The 17,052-nt window shown below is 37.2% G+C and overlaps 1 protein-coding gene across 1 annotated transcript in view; it reads left to right on the top strand.

Annotated features, from left to right (window-relative positions):
- Positions 1-15,744, top strand: part of NAV2 (neuron navigator 2) — a 233,111-nt gene extending 217,367 nt beyond the window's left edge. The window contains exons 29-37 of the mRNA XM_050711116.1: positions 1,623-1,718; positions 2,105-2,273; positions 3,963-4,198; positions 5,413-5,567; positions 6,048-6,119; positions 6,602-6,798; positions 7,258-7,376; positions 12,496-12,699; positions 13,820-15,744. Coding sequence (XP_050567073.1) covers positions 1,623-1,718; positions 2,105-2,273; positions 3,963-4,198; positions 5,413-5,567; positions 6,048-6,119; positions 6,602-6,798; positions 7,258-7,376; positions 12,496-12,699; positions 13,820-13,945 — 1,374 coding nt within the window. The 3' untranslated portion in view covers positions 13,946-15,744. The remainder of the gene's footprint in view (positions 1-1,622; positions 1,719-2,104; positions 2,274-3,962; positions 4,199-5,412; positions 5,568-6,047; positions 6,120-6,601; positions 6,799-7,257; positions 7,377-12,495; positions 12,700-13,819) is intronic.
- Positions 15,745-17,052: the final 1,308 nt, after the last annotated feature.

The following is a 17,052-nucleotide window of genomic DNA, read 5'->3' as shown; positions in this document are numbered from 1 at the left end:
AATCTCTTTTGAAGGCTTTTATTTGCAAAACATTCATTACAAATTTCTCAGCAGAATAGTTTACATATCAAACATATCAATAGTGATAGACAAAGCACTAACCTCTCACTTCCATTGAACTGCTGAGAGCCAGCAACACCAGTTCGGGTTGTCTCATGGGACTCATCTGCAGTGACTTCTTATTTTACAGCTTCTGCCAGTTGGTTCCATCAGCACTAGCCCCGAACCTATGTCAGTAATCGAGGACTGCTAGCCTAGACCGTATGTCAGTGGTGTAGGTAGTAACATTACAGTTAATTTCTGAAAGACAGGTCAATTTTTCAGTCAAGGAGTTGAGCAGACTAATCTGCACCTTGGGGTAGCCTATATTTAAGACTGATCTGTTAAAAGCTGCACAAAGCTCCTTTCTGTTATTATTTCAAGTTTTATTTAAGTTGAAATAATCAAAATGATGCAGGGTGTAGATAGAAGGTGCACTAAAAAGCTAGAAGCAACAGTATTCCACAAGCATTTGTTAGGTCCATACTGGGAGAACTGTAACTATAGTTCAAGTTTTCCTCTCTGGTACAAGTATTTCATTTTTAAACAGTTATTTTTCAGATGTTCTCCTTTCTTAAGCAATGTAAAGAATCTTAAATATCCAAATATGTTTCAAATATTGTGAAATTTCAGCCTGCTTCATGTGTGTAATGCATGCATGAATGTACTACACAATCTTTACCAAGCATTGATCTTCCTATCTCACATTATGATTATGAGTACCTGTAGAAGTGCATTTAAGAAATCATTTAATGGCCTTTGTAAGAGGGGATAGAAATTTCAATAAACAGAAATAAAATCAGCTCAGCAGATCTTCCCATGAAATAACAATTTTGCATTAATAAATTACAGCCCCAGATAAGTAAATTAACAGTAAAAATGTATTGCTAATTCTGTTGGGCTCTACTGTGCTTACTGTCAGTAAAGTTACCGTGTGGAAATGATTCTTTTCATGTTCAACTAAAATGTAGTATTACGCTAGAAATCAGTTTTTCTCCAATAAATGTTTTATAGTGAGTACAGCTACAGAGGAATAGAAAAATGAGGTGCATTCCTTTTTCTTTATCTGCTGTAGAAATCAGAAGCAAAATTATTAACTGAAATGGTATAATATACCAAACATAACACACAAGTTTATGTAGAAATTTATGTAGAATTTCACTAGATTTCTTTGTCTGTGGCACGATTTCTAGAAGTAAATAGGATAAACGTTGAAAATGCAACGTATTTTAGATTATGAAGTCACAGAAAAATGAATGCTGTGAACTTCTGCCTAGAATTCCTGAAACTTTCTGACAAGCTGTAATCTTTTCAGATGCTTTTGAATTGTTCGTGGATTGATTAATAAACACGTTTAGCTTAACACTGGGTATTGCTTAAGTATCCTCTAGATTTGTCACTCCAACACTGTAAAAATGTTAAGTAGAGAACAAGGATTTCATATAGTATTCAGAATTTACTATATAAAGAAATAAAGATGCACCATAACTATGCCAGAATTTCAATTACCTTAAACAGACATGTGACACAGTTAGGATTTATTTATTACTTTAAATTTACAATTCACATTTATATTCATTTAGGATTCAAGGCCTCGCACCTTCCTCATAGGCTGCATTGGAGTCAGTGGCAAGACCAAATGGGATGTTCTGGATGGTGTGGTTAGGCGGTTGTTTAAGGTTAGTGTATACAATTTGCTCTCTGCTTGAATTCTTCTATTAGCATTCACAGTGTATTTGACAACAGGAGGCCTGCATGGAGGCTCAGATGTATACACCGGTTTGAATTTGGATAGGTGTCCAAACAGCACTGACTTTCACAAAGATTTTATGTGTGACTTAGATAAGTCAGCTAACTTTACTGTCAGTTTCCTCATCTGTAAAGCGCGTAGCAGTTATTTGTCTATTCTGTCTGCTTTTTCTTTGAGGATTTGCTTGGTACTATTTGAACAGGCATTTGCCAGTATCAAGTGATATTCAACTCAGTGTTGTTGTTGTAGCTTAGAATCTACAGGCTCAAAGCTTTCAGTGTTTCGTAAAATTTTCCATCCTCTTTTTCACTGTAGGAATACATCATTCATGTGGATCCAGTGAGTCAGCTGGGACTGAATTCAGACAGTGTTCTGGGCTATAGCATTGGAGAAATCAAACGCACAAATAGCGCAGAGACACCCGAGCTGTTGCCCTGTGGCTATCTAGTTGGAGAAAACAATACGATTTCGGTTACCATCAAAGGTAATTGCACTCGATCGGTCTGTTGTAGTTCTCAGTAATTACAGTTTTATCAAAGCATACTGTGTCAAGAATCTCAGAGGAGTAGAAACTTTTAGTTGTGTCTATTTTTCCTGTCCTTGCCTTTTATTTACTGTTCTTCTATTTTCATTTGATGAAGAAAGCACTTAGAGTATGGTAAGTCTATAAATTGAGCAAATTTTCGATCTGTAAAAATAGGAATAATTGTACACATAGCAGTTTCCTCCAGATGTCTTAAATTGGTGCCTTGAGTCATGCTGGAGAGCACCTCACACCACAGGTGTCGCAGTGGAATTGTTTGAGCAGCAAAGTGCTCTTGCAAATGAATAAAAAAACTGGGGTTGAGGTGACGTCCTCAACCACTGCAATTTCAGTGTTAATCAGCTTGCTTGAAGTGACACCGCTGAAATATCTAGCATAGGTCTGCATACAGCCATAGAATAGCACAATACTTATGAACGTTGCCAACCACTTTACAGCTCAATTTCAAAGTTTGACTGAGCATTTGAAAGTATTTTGATTTCTGACTGCTGGTATAAAAAAAATCAATTCTGTAGCAGATCAGCACACAGGAAGACAAACTAAGTCATGAAATATCTCAGTTTACTGAGGCTTGATGTGAACTCTGAGTGTTCTGCTCACTTACTTGGAATGCATTGTTCGAGAGTATAATCCCAATTGAAATATTGCTCATATCTGTGAAGCTTCAGTTGATTTTGTATTTAACTTGCAATGTCTTGACTTGTACTTTGAAGGTTCATACATGATAACATTTTTTAATAAAGTATGAGTGTATTTAATCAATTTATGGGAAATCAGTTACTCACATATACCGTTGAGATATAAAGCTGCCTATATAAATATTTAATATTCCAAGTAACCATTGAGGTGCAAACATTTCTATGGGTGATCTGCCAACTTCCCTTTCTTCTGTTTATTTTGAAGCATTGTATGTTTTTCCTGAGCCAATTCTGCCTAAAGTGATTGCTGACATTGCATAAATGCTTATCAGTAGGAGTTTTATGTTAGAAGAGATAGCCATCAGCATACAGAGAAGGAGTTTAATTACATGTGTTTGGGAAAGCAGGGGGAGTTGATGATAGTTGTTTTTTTGTCTAGCGATTCAAAAGTAAACAGGTAAATTCTGTATGTATGTGTAGTGTAAGTGTACGTAACAAAATGCTGTGAAACACATGGTTCCTGTGTGAAAAATGTAGCCTGGAAACAGTTATATGGCAAATTTTATCTAGAGAAGCTGAGTTCTTTGAAAACTGGGAACGCTGATGGAGAATCCAGGTGAAGCTTACAGGTCACTTATTCACTTTTTTATATGTGCTGTTCTCTATTACAAGGGACACCAGAGTGGGGAAGGGATTTCTCTCAGAAATAAGAAACGGTTCGGTCAGGTTGGATCTAAATCTGCTGTTACAAAGTTTTATTTTGGGAGTTTCTCCTACTGCTACTGGGCCCAGGTATATTCACAAAGTCCCACGCTTCAGTTCTGTTTTGGCTTTCCAGTTATTTCAATTAATCTTGATTTGTTAAAACTTCATTAATGGATTGCTTTTCAGCATTACAGCTACTTTTTTTTTAAGGGGAAAAAAACAACTTGTAGGTAATCTGGATAAAAATTGGGAGTTGCTATAAATGAGGAATCTTTTACTGTTGCAGGTATCTGTGAGAACAGTTTGGACTGTCTTGTGTTTGAATCACTGATCCCCAAGCCTATACTGCAGCGCTATGTCTCTCTCTTGATGGAACACCGACGGATTATCTTGTCTGGCCCTAGTGGCACTGGTAAAACATATCTAGCAAACCGTCTGTCTGAGTATATGGTCCTTAGAGAGGGCAGGGAGTTGGCCGATGGAATTATTGCAACCTTCAATGTGGACCATAAATCCAGCAAGGTGAGAAAACAAATCGTTGCTTGCACAGTTAATGTTACCATATGTCAAAAATGAGAGAACTGCTCCTTTGTTAATTCATCAAAAATAGGCAAGTGGGATTTTAAACTTATCTTTCTTTTTAAAGCATTCCGTTAATCCTGAAGGGGACAATATCTAAGTTTTTCAGAACTGTAGATTCACCAGGCTTTGGGGCCTTAAATAGCATGCTTCCAGATGTATGTTTAAACACCTAAAGGCATCATGATTTTGAAGTGGTTAGAAGGCTGAGAATTGCTGAGGAAGTTAAACACCTGCACAAAGTTCCCAGCAACTTCAGCGATCCTCATTGCATGCGGACATTTTTCCAGAAAACGTGAAATGCATCTCTAGACCTTCAGAATTTCTGCAGCTACAAGTATTAGCAGTGGTAATCTGCATACGCTGTTCCAGTAGTTACTGTTGTCCAGACACATTCCTGAGCTTGTAAGGCATGTCTCTGCTTTTTATGTGCTTTTGGTTTTGCCAGATATACCTCAAGTGAATGTCTAGGTTAAAAAAAAAAAAAAATGTTTGATGGCCTTAGGCAGATCTTCCTCTGGAGAAGAAGCGTGGTTGAAAGTGTGGTTGTAGGCCACCGGCATAATTTGAGACATGCTATGTAATAAATGCTTTAAAGATGATGAGAGCTTTTCAGCCACACCCAGTCACCCAGCAGTAGCACTCTGAGCTCATCATTCTTTTGTGTCATTACTGAAGGCATCTAAGTTCAGTCCCTGCTTGAGGAGTGCTTCATACAAGGCTAATTTTGTCAGCTCTGCTTTGATAGAAACATTGCGGCAAGAACAGAGAACAAACCTAGCCGGAACAATAGCAACTGTCCAGCTTGGTATACAGAGATTTGAATAAGTTCCTGAAAAGAAAGAAAAATGCATTTCAGACTTCTATGTCAGATTAGGACAACACAAATGAAAAAACATAAAGCAAAAGGCAAAATCTTGACCCCTTTAGGCCCTTATCTCATGTAAGTGTCTTTGAATATGTAGCAAAACCTACAGAAGAGAAGGAAAACCATATTTTTCTGTTTCCTCATGGGAAATGTGAACACACGTAAGATGGCGGTCTCTTTTGCTTCAGATTTCATTGCAAAGCCACTAGTTTATTTGTATTACATGGATTTTCAAGAAATATAATGAAAACTTTTTTGTTTTGTTTTGTTTTTAATGTATGCTTTGCAGGAACTCCGCCAATACCTGTCCAACCTAGCAGACCAGTGTAATAGTGAAAATAATGCTGTGGATATGCCTCTTGTAATCATTTTGGATAATTTGCATCACGTTAGCTCCCTAGGAGAAATTTTTAATGGACTTCTAAACTGCAAGTACCACAAATGGTAAAGAAATCTTAGAACTCATTCCAAATCCCAATAATGTCAAAGAACAGCAGTTCTAGAATATGATCAGAACAATGAACTGTAGATTAATTTGGTAAAGTGGACTGAGATGGTGAGACCATCCATATTATGGACAGCACTTCAGAGATTTTTTTCTGCATAAAATAATCAATTCTTCTATAATCAGTAATAAAAAAGTAGTAGATGCGTTGGGTAACTTGCATTCATTTCATGCAGTAGACCTTCAATACTAAAAAGACATTTTTAGCGAAAGGTCCTGCTCTGAGGCTTCGATTTTGCTTTCAGAATTTGATGTTCTTGTAGTTCAGATTCTCAGTAGAGAATCTGGTTACAAGTAACTACAAAAGCCTTCTATCACCAAAAATAAAAAGTTTGAATAACCTTTTTAATGTTAAAAACCTAGTATTTTTTATTTTTAACAAAATTTACAAGTTTGATTTGCTTGATTTTTTTTAATAGTCCGTATATTATTGGCACAATGAACCAAGCCACCTCCTCAACACCTAATCTTCAACTTCATCATAATTTCAGGTACTGTTTATTCATGTTTCTCATTTATGTTTGTGGGCTCAAAAAGGAGCAATGGCTACTGAGTCATCTGAAGTTGTTCTTATCAGCTGAAATAGCAAACTGGGATAGAAATACCATTCTCCAGTAGCTGCTGCCCTAACTTGTGCAGCTTTATGTTATGATGCTGTTATTAAAATAACTACAGTTAATAAAACTTTGACTGTTCAGAGGACTTTTAAGATATTTGATCTTCTAACAAATTTTAAATATGACTATAGGCGAAGCAGATAGCCAGTGAGCAGTAAGATGAGACAAAGCACGATATGAATTGTTTCATCTAATGAACTCATCGTTCGAAAATAATTTTTTCTAAGAAAAATATACAACTGGAATCATACTTTTTGATCACAATAATCATTTAGAAATGATAAGAAATATTTAGCCCAGAATATTTTTTCTTGCACTAAAGAATAATTGCAGACATTTTTGCTGTTCTGCCACAGATGGGTGCTATGTGCTAACCACACTGAGCCAGTCAAAGGCTTTCTCGGCCGTTTCCTGAGGAGAAAACTAATTGAAACAGAGATCAGTGGCAGGATGAGAAATGCAGAGCTGGTTAAAATTATTGATTGGATTCCCAAGGTCTGGCAACATCTGAACAAGTTCTTGGAGGCTCACAGCTCCTCTGATGTTACTATTGGTAAGTGTTCTGCCCATTCTGGAAGAAATGTATTTCCAGACATATATAAACATCTGTATTCTATTTCCTTGTACACCAAATGCATCCTTGCACATTTCCTTGTACTACGTAAGGTAATAAAAGGTTTCTTTAAACCCTGCTTTTAGATTCATTTTTTTTACTCTCAGACAAACCATACAAGAAGTTTCTAAACTTATTTTCCCCATTTTGATAGATCTCTGAAGTCCTTGATATCAACTTTGTTAGGAAATCTGGTTAATAGTTTTCACCTCAAAAGCTATGGTTTTTCAAATCGATTCAGAGGATTTTTGAACTCTCAAGGAAGAGCACTTCACCAGATAGCTACGTTTGTTCTCTCATCCTTGGTTTCTTTCTCTAGAGAACTGCAAGTTGTTGTTTGATCCTGTTTTGATTCATGTCGTTATGATTTGAGTGTAATACCTGAATTCCCCTTTCCAGGTCCACGGCTCTTCCTCTCTTGTCCAATAGATGTAGATGGTTCAAGAGTTTGGTTTACTGACCTGTGGAACTACTCCATCATCCCGTACCTTCTGGAGGCAGTTAGAGAAGGGCTACAGGTGAGCAGACAAAAATGAAAAGTCATAGGTCTTGAAATGGTATCTATTCAGAAGGCAACACAGCATCAGAGAAAACCGAATAATGACAATGTTTTCTGTGGGTGTAACTTTTCACACTAAATACTTGCATGTCTGTGAAAATGTAGTCATTAATTTCAGGGAGAAATACTCTCTTCACTCTGCCTTTTTGAAATACAGAGTGGAAGCACATAAATTCCAGAGTGATTTTTTGAAAAGTGCTTAAATGCTAAACTGTTGATGTTTTTAGTGGCAGTTAGGCATCCAAGTGTCTTTCAACAATCTGTTTTCAAAAATCAATTTTTGATAATCCAGGAGCACACTTTAAAATTGTACTGTGCATCTGAAAAACATGTTTGTGGTCATTAACTGTTACGTATGATTTCCTTTGCAAATGAAATCTTGAACAGAGGATAAATGAAGACGTATAAGGAGATAAACATATAAATGAACATAATAGGTTCAATATCAGTTTTGATATCAGTATCAAAATATCAAAAAATACCAAATATCAGTATTGATTATTTCTTCAATCTTCAGGATGAAATTTTGAGTAGATCCCTTTGTAATTCTTTCAGAGTCTATAGTGAAATCATCTGATTGCCTGTACTTTGTATCTGATTCACACTGTCTAACAATTTGGATAGTTTTAGGCATTCAGTTCTTACATTCATGCAATTCTTAGCATCTCCATGACTATAAAGCATGTTGGAATCAGGAGGAATGGCTTACCAGAGGTTTGCTACTGACTTGACATGGAATTATGGAAAAAAAAATTTAGATTTTTCAGTTCTCTGTTCACAGGGTAAGAACAGCAGCACATAACTTAAAAGGTGTTTTGGGAGATAACATAATCAAATATGAGTAAATTCTGGGTGTTGCATACATTAAAGTAGTTATTTTAGATAAAGAGTTCTCTGTGAGAAAAATCCCTGTATTTTGATAACGTGAGGATTAGGGCAGATGGAACTTGAAGCTTTCCCCTTGCAGTATCTGTGAAATCTGCGCATTTAAAAATTACTTGTTTTGCAGTAGAGCTAAATGCAAGATCACATTTAAAGAAATAAAAAGGTGGATGACAGTGAGAGTCTGGAAGGTTGAAAAAGGCTGAAGATAAGTGGAGAATAGTAAATTATGGTGATGTATCGGAAGCTTGTGTTTTGGTAAGAGGACAAATGCCATTTTAGGGGTATAACCTACAAGCTCATAGAGGTAGGAAGAGGGAAGTACTTCTGTATGTTAAAGAAAAAAGATTTAAAAGTTAAAAGGGTTCAGAAACGGGCAATAGGTATAATTTAAGATACAGAAAGCATTGTACAGTGAGATGAGAAGTTCAAACTATTCAGTTTATTCAATAGGAAGATGAAACAGTGTTTGGTCTTCGGGAGTCTTCTGCTTCAGTGGGGGAAAAACATTTACTGGCTGTTTGACAAGTTTGCGCTAGAAAAATTCAAACTGAGCAAGACACGGTTTGTTATTAGTAAGAATAATTAATAGTTAGGAAATTTTACTACAGAAATAATAGGTTCTCTACCATGTATGTCTCTGAGCCCAAAATCTTTCTGAAACATGAAAGAACTCCCAAGAAGTTACAAGCTCCTTGAGAGAAGCAGTCACAGAATGGTAATTTTGGGTTTGTGAAGAACAGTTCACTCCATTCTGGGGCTGCTTAGGGGTCACCTTTACAGTATTCATCGGGATGACTTGTCATGAAGATCTGTTAGAAAAGTGTGAAAGTTTTCTTTTGAAAAACACCTTTTCTTTCCTATGCAATACTGTTTCTGTATTTGAGGTTCAGCTCTGGTTTGGATGGGAGTACTCTGCAGAAAATGAAGCAATAATGAAGAGAAGACACACCAGTTTGAGTACTTGAAAACATGCTTAAAAGGAAACAAAAATGATTTTATGTTGTCCGCTTAAGAAACACCTGGAGTTTCATTTACTATCTCGACAACAGAGATTTATAGATGTTAACACAGAGAGTGAGAAAAAACAGCCTTGTCATAGAAATTTGAATTTTTACTAATGGCTCCTCATAACTACTAGATACATGCATTGTTCAACAAGTTTTAGTGAGAATTTGTACAAACTGTGTTTACCATTTGAATTTTGACAGTACCTAGAGACTTCATTTTCTTTGAGATGATTGTGGTAGGTACTTAGACATCAGGTTTTCAGAATGCACAAAGAGAAACATAGGTAGAAATAGAACAGAAGAGAAGAACCATTTTACATAAAAGTTCCTGTAGAGTGTCCCCATAAAGGAAGGTAAGGGGAGCTAATACTCTTTTTGACCTAAAACAAGTGAGAAGAGAGGGTGTGTTCTTGTTTCCTCCTGAAATGGGATGCTCAGGCATGTTGTATTGTGTTTTGGAGGTCTCGTATCAGCTGATCAGTAGGTATGGAAAGCATTGAAACATTAGTAACAGAAAGGATGAGAAAGCATAACAATTGATAAAACCCTCTTTTTGCTTCCTCGTTTTGCCTGTTATCTGCATCTTTCTTTATGTTATTTGAATGGCTTGCATTTTAAGTGTAAGGATTCCAGTTTCTCACTTTTTGCTTTAGATTCTCTATCTGCTCCGATCCAATTTCCCCAGATTCCACTAATTCATTTCATTTTAAATAATTTCCTAGTTTGCTGTAGAATTCTCTGTTGAGTCTGTGGATGGGAATAAAACATGAGTACTCAAAGAGCAGCCAGAGTTGTACTAATTAATTAACAAGCTAATGCTAGAATGTGTATTTCATTTTTGGCTATTTTCTGTCCCCACACCCACAAAGACTCCTTTGAGAACACATCCTCTCATATGAAATTGCCTGCCAGAAAGGAAGGGTGGACTGCTGATTTCACTCTGATCTCTCTGGATCTAAACTGAACTATTTTTATGTTTCTGTTTCTCATTTAGAGAACTATTTTGGGTCAAAAACAAGTGAGCCAAAAGGATCCTTAAAATAATTGCTCCCGTTGGAGCTGCTGAGTTTTTGGTTCTTCAGAACAGGGAAGTGAAAATTACAGGGTTTTAAAAACCCATTGTTCTTCCTGCTCGGTATATTGATATGGAGTGGAGCACCAACAAAAAGAGGGTCTAAAGTCTCTGTGGCTTCCTGATGCCATCACTCCTACTCCAGTGGTTTCTGTGTGGTGCTTTGTGGACCAACCTGTTAGGTTCTTGCTCCTTAATTGCACCTTCTTTGTCTAGAAAGCATTCGTATGAAAGGGGCAGGACTGGTTGCTGTGGATCGGAATAGTAAGCTGGTAATTCGATCTTTCATCTGCTGAAGATATATGATGATTTCATATACTGCAATGGGGATTTGACTTCCTAGCTAATTTTCAGAAATGATCTAGGAACCACACAGACCTTCTAGGCAGCACGGACATGTGGAAAATATAAAATTCTCTGCCCTTACCAACTGTTACGACTTGCCGTAGATTTGACAAGATTAGAATATGTGATCTGACTTACCACAGCTTGAAGACATTATGTTGGGAAAATAATACAATACAGCTCAAGGACCCAGAGGAGTTATTTTGCGGCAGAAAGCCATGTGTAAGACTGCCTAGCACCACCTGCTGGGCATGCCTGCTCTGTGCTCTGCCTGCTTCAGTGCTGTTCCAGAAAGTGTTAAATACTTTGTGATTTCCGTATGGCATTTGACTGCCATCTATTAGTAAGTTAGCATTCATGTCTGAGCTTCACTGGAATATAAGTTTCATGTAACTCTTACAGGAAGGCTCTAATAGAACAGATAAAAGACTTTGTTTAGCATGTGCAAATTAACGCAGCCAAATTTTCAAAGAAAGGGTTAGGCTGTGAACTACGTGACATCACTTAGAATGAAAGCTGTTTTTATTCTCTAATATTGCATAGGAGTCTCTGACAAAATGCCATTCGTACACGCTTGCCTGATATATATCTGTGGAAACATTCTGCTGCCATGCAGGAAGATCAGATTTGGATTAATTAACCATGCATCCAGATGAAGTCAGTCTCTTGCATTCTGTTTGGATGCAGCATTTTGGGGGCCTGTTTGCACTGGAAGAATTAGTTTCCATGCTGCAAGAACGTTCCAGTGATTTATGCCAATGTGAGGAACAGCACTAGAAAGCTCAAGTTTGCCCTAACTATTGCTGTTTGGCAATGGGCAGGATAACAGAATGGGAGTGTGGGGAGGAAGAAATACTGATGAAGAAAACAAGATAGTCTTAGATCCATGAAAGAGATGACAAATTTCTTTGTTATACCGCTGCTTTTTCCCCATGTGCATTGTACAGGAAAGAGAGGTCTCTGAATTCAAGTGACAAAGCACCAGTAATGAACTCCAGTTGCGGAAGGATGCTTAGGCCAGAAAATTATAAAGCAGAAGTTTAAAGTCACTTAAAGTTGTATTTATGCTTTTGAAAGTCATATGACATTAAAAGGAATTTATTAGCTAATTAAGGCAAACAGCTGAACGTAACAAGAAGGATATGTAGAGATTCAGTAACACAGAAAAAGTTTTGGAAATAGAGCACACTTACTTGAAATAGGAACACAGTCAAATTCTGTTGGCGCGTTTTCTTGGTTGAGTACAAAGAAATTCCCTTGGCTTCAAAAACTTATGCTTTGACATCCATCCGTCACTATTACTTGATAACAGGTATTACGTTTCCTCCTGTACATTCTTCTGACTGCAGTTTTACAGCAAACAGATAAGCTGTCTCCTCTTGCGACCTGGATGTGAACGTTAACAGCCTCTTTTCTGTATTTACTTTTATTCAAGTTAAAAAAAAAAAAAAGAGAGAGAGAAGAAAGTAAGAAAAAAACACCTGTCCAAATTGAGGTTATTTCCACATCTCCCTTTTATTAAACGGTACCCACAAAAGGGCATTGCAGCCTCAAAGGAGGTGGTTAGCCTCTTCCAAATCACTTGCCATCAAAAATAATTAAAACGTTTTCATTAGGGTGATGCAAATCTCATTTGGTTTTGTTCAACCTTACTTGCAAATGTTATCTGTAGTCAAAGAATCACGGCACATTCATTTTGGTTAGGTAAGCATAGAATAAAATGATAAGTGAACAGGAATGCTTTAAAAGATGCTTTTGCACTTTTTCAGTTGTATGGGAGGAGAGCTCCCTGGGAGGATCCTGCCAAATGGGTAATGGACACGTACCCCTGGGCGGCCACCCCACAGCACCATGAGTGGCCTCCTCTGCTACAGCTGCGGCCTGAAGATGTGGGGTTTGATGGCTACTCCATGTCACGGGAAGGTTCAACCAGCAAACAAGTTCCAGTGAGTGATGCCGAAGGAGATCCTTTGGTAAGTTCTCAGTTTTGAAACAGCAGATCTGCCTGGTTTCTCTTCTTTACAGGGATTAAAAGCAAGAATGAAAAAGTAAAGGATGGCTGAGAAGTGTTGAAAAGATTTAGAACAAAAAGTCCATGTTTCTTGGGAAGTCATAAAGACAGCTTGTGGAATGTGTTGACGTAGAAAGCCCATAAAGTTTTCAAGAAATAGTGTCAGAAGTTTTTCAGATTCATTCGTTGAGGATGTTTTGAGGATTCATTTTTTGAGGAGTGACTGGGGATGTGTCCAATGTTTATTAATTTCTACACCAGAATGAAGTACTTGATTTGGTGACAACCGTGTGAATAGTGCAGTGGAGCCATTTGGCTAAGCCTGTTTTGCCACAGTCATGAAATAGCCACGTTACTTTACCTCACGTGGTGTTTACAGTCACCAAATGAAAACTGAGATTTTCAATGAGTCTATCAGCTGTTACACTCTGTGACTGGTGTCAAATTTATGAATCAGAAATACAGTGCAAGTATATATAGAGGAAATGTTAACGCGTATTTGTATAGGGTGTATAAACTGAACTGGAAGGCATGACTAAATACCCGTTTTCTTTCAGTGGGAAACAGTTATTGAAACTATGAATGTCCTGAAGCTATTCTTCTGAGATAGGCATTTTCCCACACAATTGGGAGTACAGAATACATGTTAGCTTTCACTAGCTAGTGTATAGATAGACAAATATATTTTCCAACCTAGATGATTCTGTGATTTGAAATATCAAGCTAGATATTAATACATTCATATTTACCTATTTTGACTGTGCTGAACATATTTCCATGGGTCAGAGCAAGAGATGGAAAGGATGCTTGCTCAAACCTTTGTCACAGCTGTGGACTAATCAATACAATCTTTTCATTTTTACCTTTACTGGAAAAACATACAGTTTGTGACTAATGTGTATGCTCCTGTAACTGTTTTAAATGTAATGCCTCTTTTCAGATGCACATTAATAATTACCCCCATTTCCCTTCCTTTCCTCTGTTACATGCTGGCATAGTGAATGCCACTTTGATTTTCATATGGAGTTGATATTCTTTCTGCCTCAGAATGCAAATAATCATGAACTTCTGTGCCTTTGTAGATGAACATGCTAATGAGACTGCAAGAAGCAGCCAACTACTCAAGTCCCCAGAGTTACGACAGTGACTCTAACAGCAACAGCCATCACGATGACATCCTTGATTCATCTCTGGAGTCAACATTGTGATCTTCATTAGATAGAAATAGGTTGTTTCTATGATTGCTCTCCCACTCGACAAGAGTCCTGATCACAAACTCACGAGAAGAACATGTTCCTGGGCTGGGCTGGTATCTCAGTATTAGAGCTGCAAGAACAAGAAGACACTTTGAGTCAGTCTTGAACCTGGGTGCAGGCAACCCAAGCAACGTCTGTATTGTTTTTCTTTTTACAGTGATAAGAACTGCACTATTCCTTTGTTTTCTTCTGTTTAGTTGCTGTAAGCTCTCATGCCTAAGATACTGAAGATGTTAAAATCATTGTTACTAAAAGGAAAAAAAAAAAGTTAAAGGAGGGGGGAACTTCACAGCTATGAAGCAAACAGCTTTGTGCCATGTACTGTCCAGAGGAGAGAGGAGAGGAAATTTTTGCCTATGCTGCTTCTGACCAAACCACATTTAGGTGAGGGCTGGACTTTTACCAATCAGCTTGGCAGATTAAGCTCAGCTTTGTATAGTTCTGGTGCTATAACAATATTGCTTGCCTTGGTAATAATACTCCATAAAGGCAAAGCTGCAAAACAGGGAAGTTTGAATAAATATAGTAGAAAAGAGAAGAAAAAAAAAAGAAAAGTAAAAGCGCTGCTCTCCTTGCCAGTCGGAGACCTTGGCTTTCTTTCATTGTGTGTTTGTAAAGATATACATATATATAAATAGGAGTATATAAAAATATATATACAGTCTGAACAAATCAGGTTTTTTCAAACACTGTGTAACAATCAATCCTACTAAAAGCTGGCCATCGGGTAGCCCTTTGTTACGCCAGGCCTGATTCTCCTCCCACTTACATCCATGATGCTCAGTTGACTTCAGTGGTGTACACGTGTTTTACACCGATGAGAGTGAGCTTCCCTCCTCCACAGAAGTTGGTGCAAGGGCTCTGCCCCTTGAAGCCCTACAGCTTTAAAGGACCTTAGGCAATGCACGGGTGTTCTATCAGCCCTGTACACAGAGGTTAGCTACACCCCTGAAGGGATTAATCAGACTTTCAGTTTTTAATTCTTGCCATGAAATATTACAGCAGTTTTCTAAAAACCTTGGGTTTTGTTCAGCGTTTTTGTTCCGATCAGCACAAGCATAAACGGATTAGTTAAAACTCAGCTCTGTGACAGTTTCAGTGCTACTCCGGTGAAAACATTTACTTCCATGTTTTTTCTTTTTAACTACAAAAAGAAAAAAAGTATTTTAGCAGTATTCCAATCTGGAAAAAAAAGGAGGGAAGGTACTGCGTCTTTTAAGTTTACCTAGGCCATGCTTTTGAGTTTTGGCAGAGCTGTGAACCTGGTTTTATTTCTCCTCCTCTCCGAACGCACACACCTACACTATCAGTGTTAAGGCTTGTACTTCTGTTGGGGATCAAGAACACCTCACAAAGAATTGCACTTTCCTTTCTATGGAAGCAAGTGGTTCCAACACCATCACCACCAAGTCAGCTGTCCCGGGCTGTACCTCAGCAAAAACATCAGTCCTCAATATAGATCATCTGTACTAGCCTTTCCAGCTATCTTTTGGTGCTGAATTTTAAAGCGATGCCTTATTTTGTACTAATTGTGTTGATTAAATTAGTGCTGTATATTACGAGATTTTATTTAAATAAACAGGGCTAAAGTCATCTCTTGGAATATCATAAGTTGCTGTGAATATTGTTTGTATGAGATACTAGAATCTGTTGAAATGTGACAAAAAGGAGGGAAATGAGATAACTTTTCAGGTTCGTATCAATCCGCAGCTAAATAAATCACTGAAGAGCTCTTTTATCCATGCAGGAAAACAAAAAGAGAAAAAAAAAAAAAAAAGCTTTTCAACTATAATAAATGCTGTCGTTAATAAATTACAGGAATATGCTGGTTTTTTCAATGTACAAAAAGAAAACTTACTACAAACACTTTTTTAAGAGCTTGTTAATCCTTATGGGTTTAAAGTAATGTAACAGACAAGTTCATGCTTCTGTGACTCAGTTTGAGAGGATAGTTTTATTATACCTCATGACTTTCTGTAACATAACTGTACTTACTTTGTCTTACTGAGCTGGTCTTGAATCTGCTCCTGTTACAACTTTTAAGTGCTGATGACTTTTTTTTTTTTTAAAGAAAAATATTGTAAAAGAAAAATTAAAATATTTTAATGTTGGGGGTGGGGGGGCTTGCTGTTGTTACTGTTTTAACCTTATGAACTCTATTTCGTTATTTTGCTGAATGAAATACCAAGGGTTACTCAGCCAATGTTCCTACTCTAGTCTTGGTACTGTAAAAATGGGGTGCATCTGTATGGAATCAAATATATAGCATGCTGGTGTTGATTTAAAGAGAGGTTAATTTTTCCAGTAGTCTTGACAATTCTGCTTCCCAGCACTGACTTTACCTGCTACTACTGTGAATCTTGGTACCTAATCCTCCAACTGAATCCATGCAGATACAGCATGTGCCTGTCAAAAATCCAGTTGCAGGGATAGGGCTTTTAAATGGACTTAATATCCTAGAAAATTTCTCACTTAACCTTTAACCGAGTGCTGTAAGACATGTTTATAATGGTGTTTTATTTGTGGGGAACGGGGTATTTTTTTTCTCATTTTTAATCCTGTGCTTAGGCTCAGGAAGGAATTTCTGTTATCTTTTATTTTTTATTGACACTAGTTTGCATTACAGTAAGAGAGGCAATTTTGAGTGGGCTAGTCATGCTAAGCATCACAACATTCAGTATCTTTTCTGAAACTTCGGGAAGCAGGGTTACCCGTAGTGCACACTTAATTTTTACCAAGACTTCATAGATAAAGTCTTTCTTTAAGTGACTTTGTTATAATTTAAGGCTTTTTTCAATAATGTTTCTTTTCTTTTTGCCTTTTTTCCCTGCAAAGTAATTTTAAAGAAAACAAAATCATGAAGAAAAAAAAAGCAAGATTCTATGCAACAGTCATGTTGAGTTATAAATTGAAAGTATAAACCATTTTCTTTCCTTCAGACCTGCCAAGAATTCTACGGGCCATAAATGAGATGTGGTTTATTTGGGGAAGGGGAGGGAGGGGGTTGGCTGGCCTTTTTGTACATTTTGGAAGAAGCAAACTGATACTTCATTGTTGAT

The sequence above is a fragment of the Cygnus atratus genome, chromosome 5, assembly GCF_013377495.2.
Source record: "Cygnus atratus isolate AKBS03 ecotype Queensland, Australia chromosome 5, CAtr_DNAZoo_HiC_assembly, whole genome shotgun sequence".
NCBI classification, from domain to species: domain Eukaryota; kingdom Metazoa; phylum Chordata; class Aves; order Anseriformes; family Anatidae; genus Cygnus; species Cygnus atratus.
The sequence above is the reverse complement of the archived record's forward strand: the minus strand, read 5'-3'. Positions and strand labels throughout refer to the sequence as shown.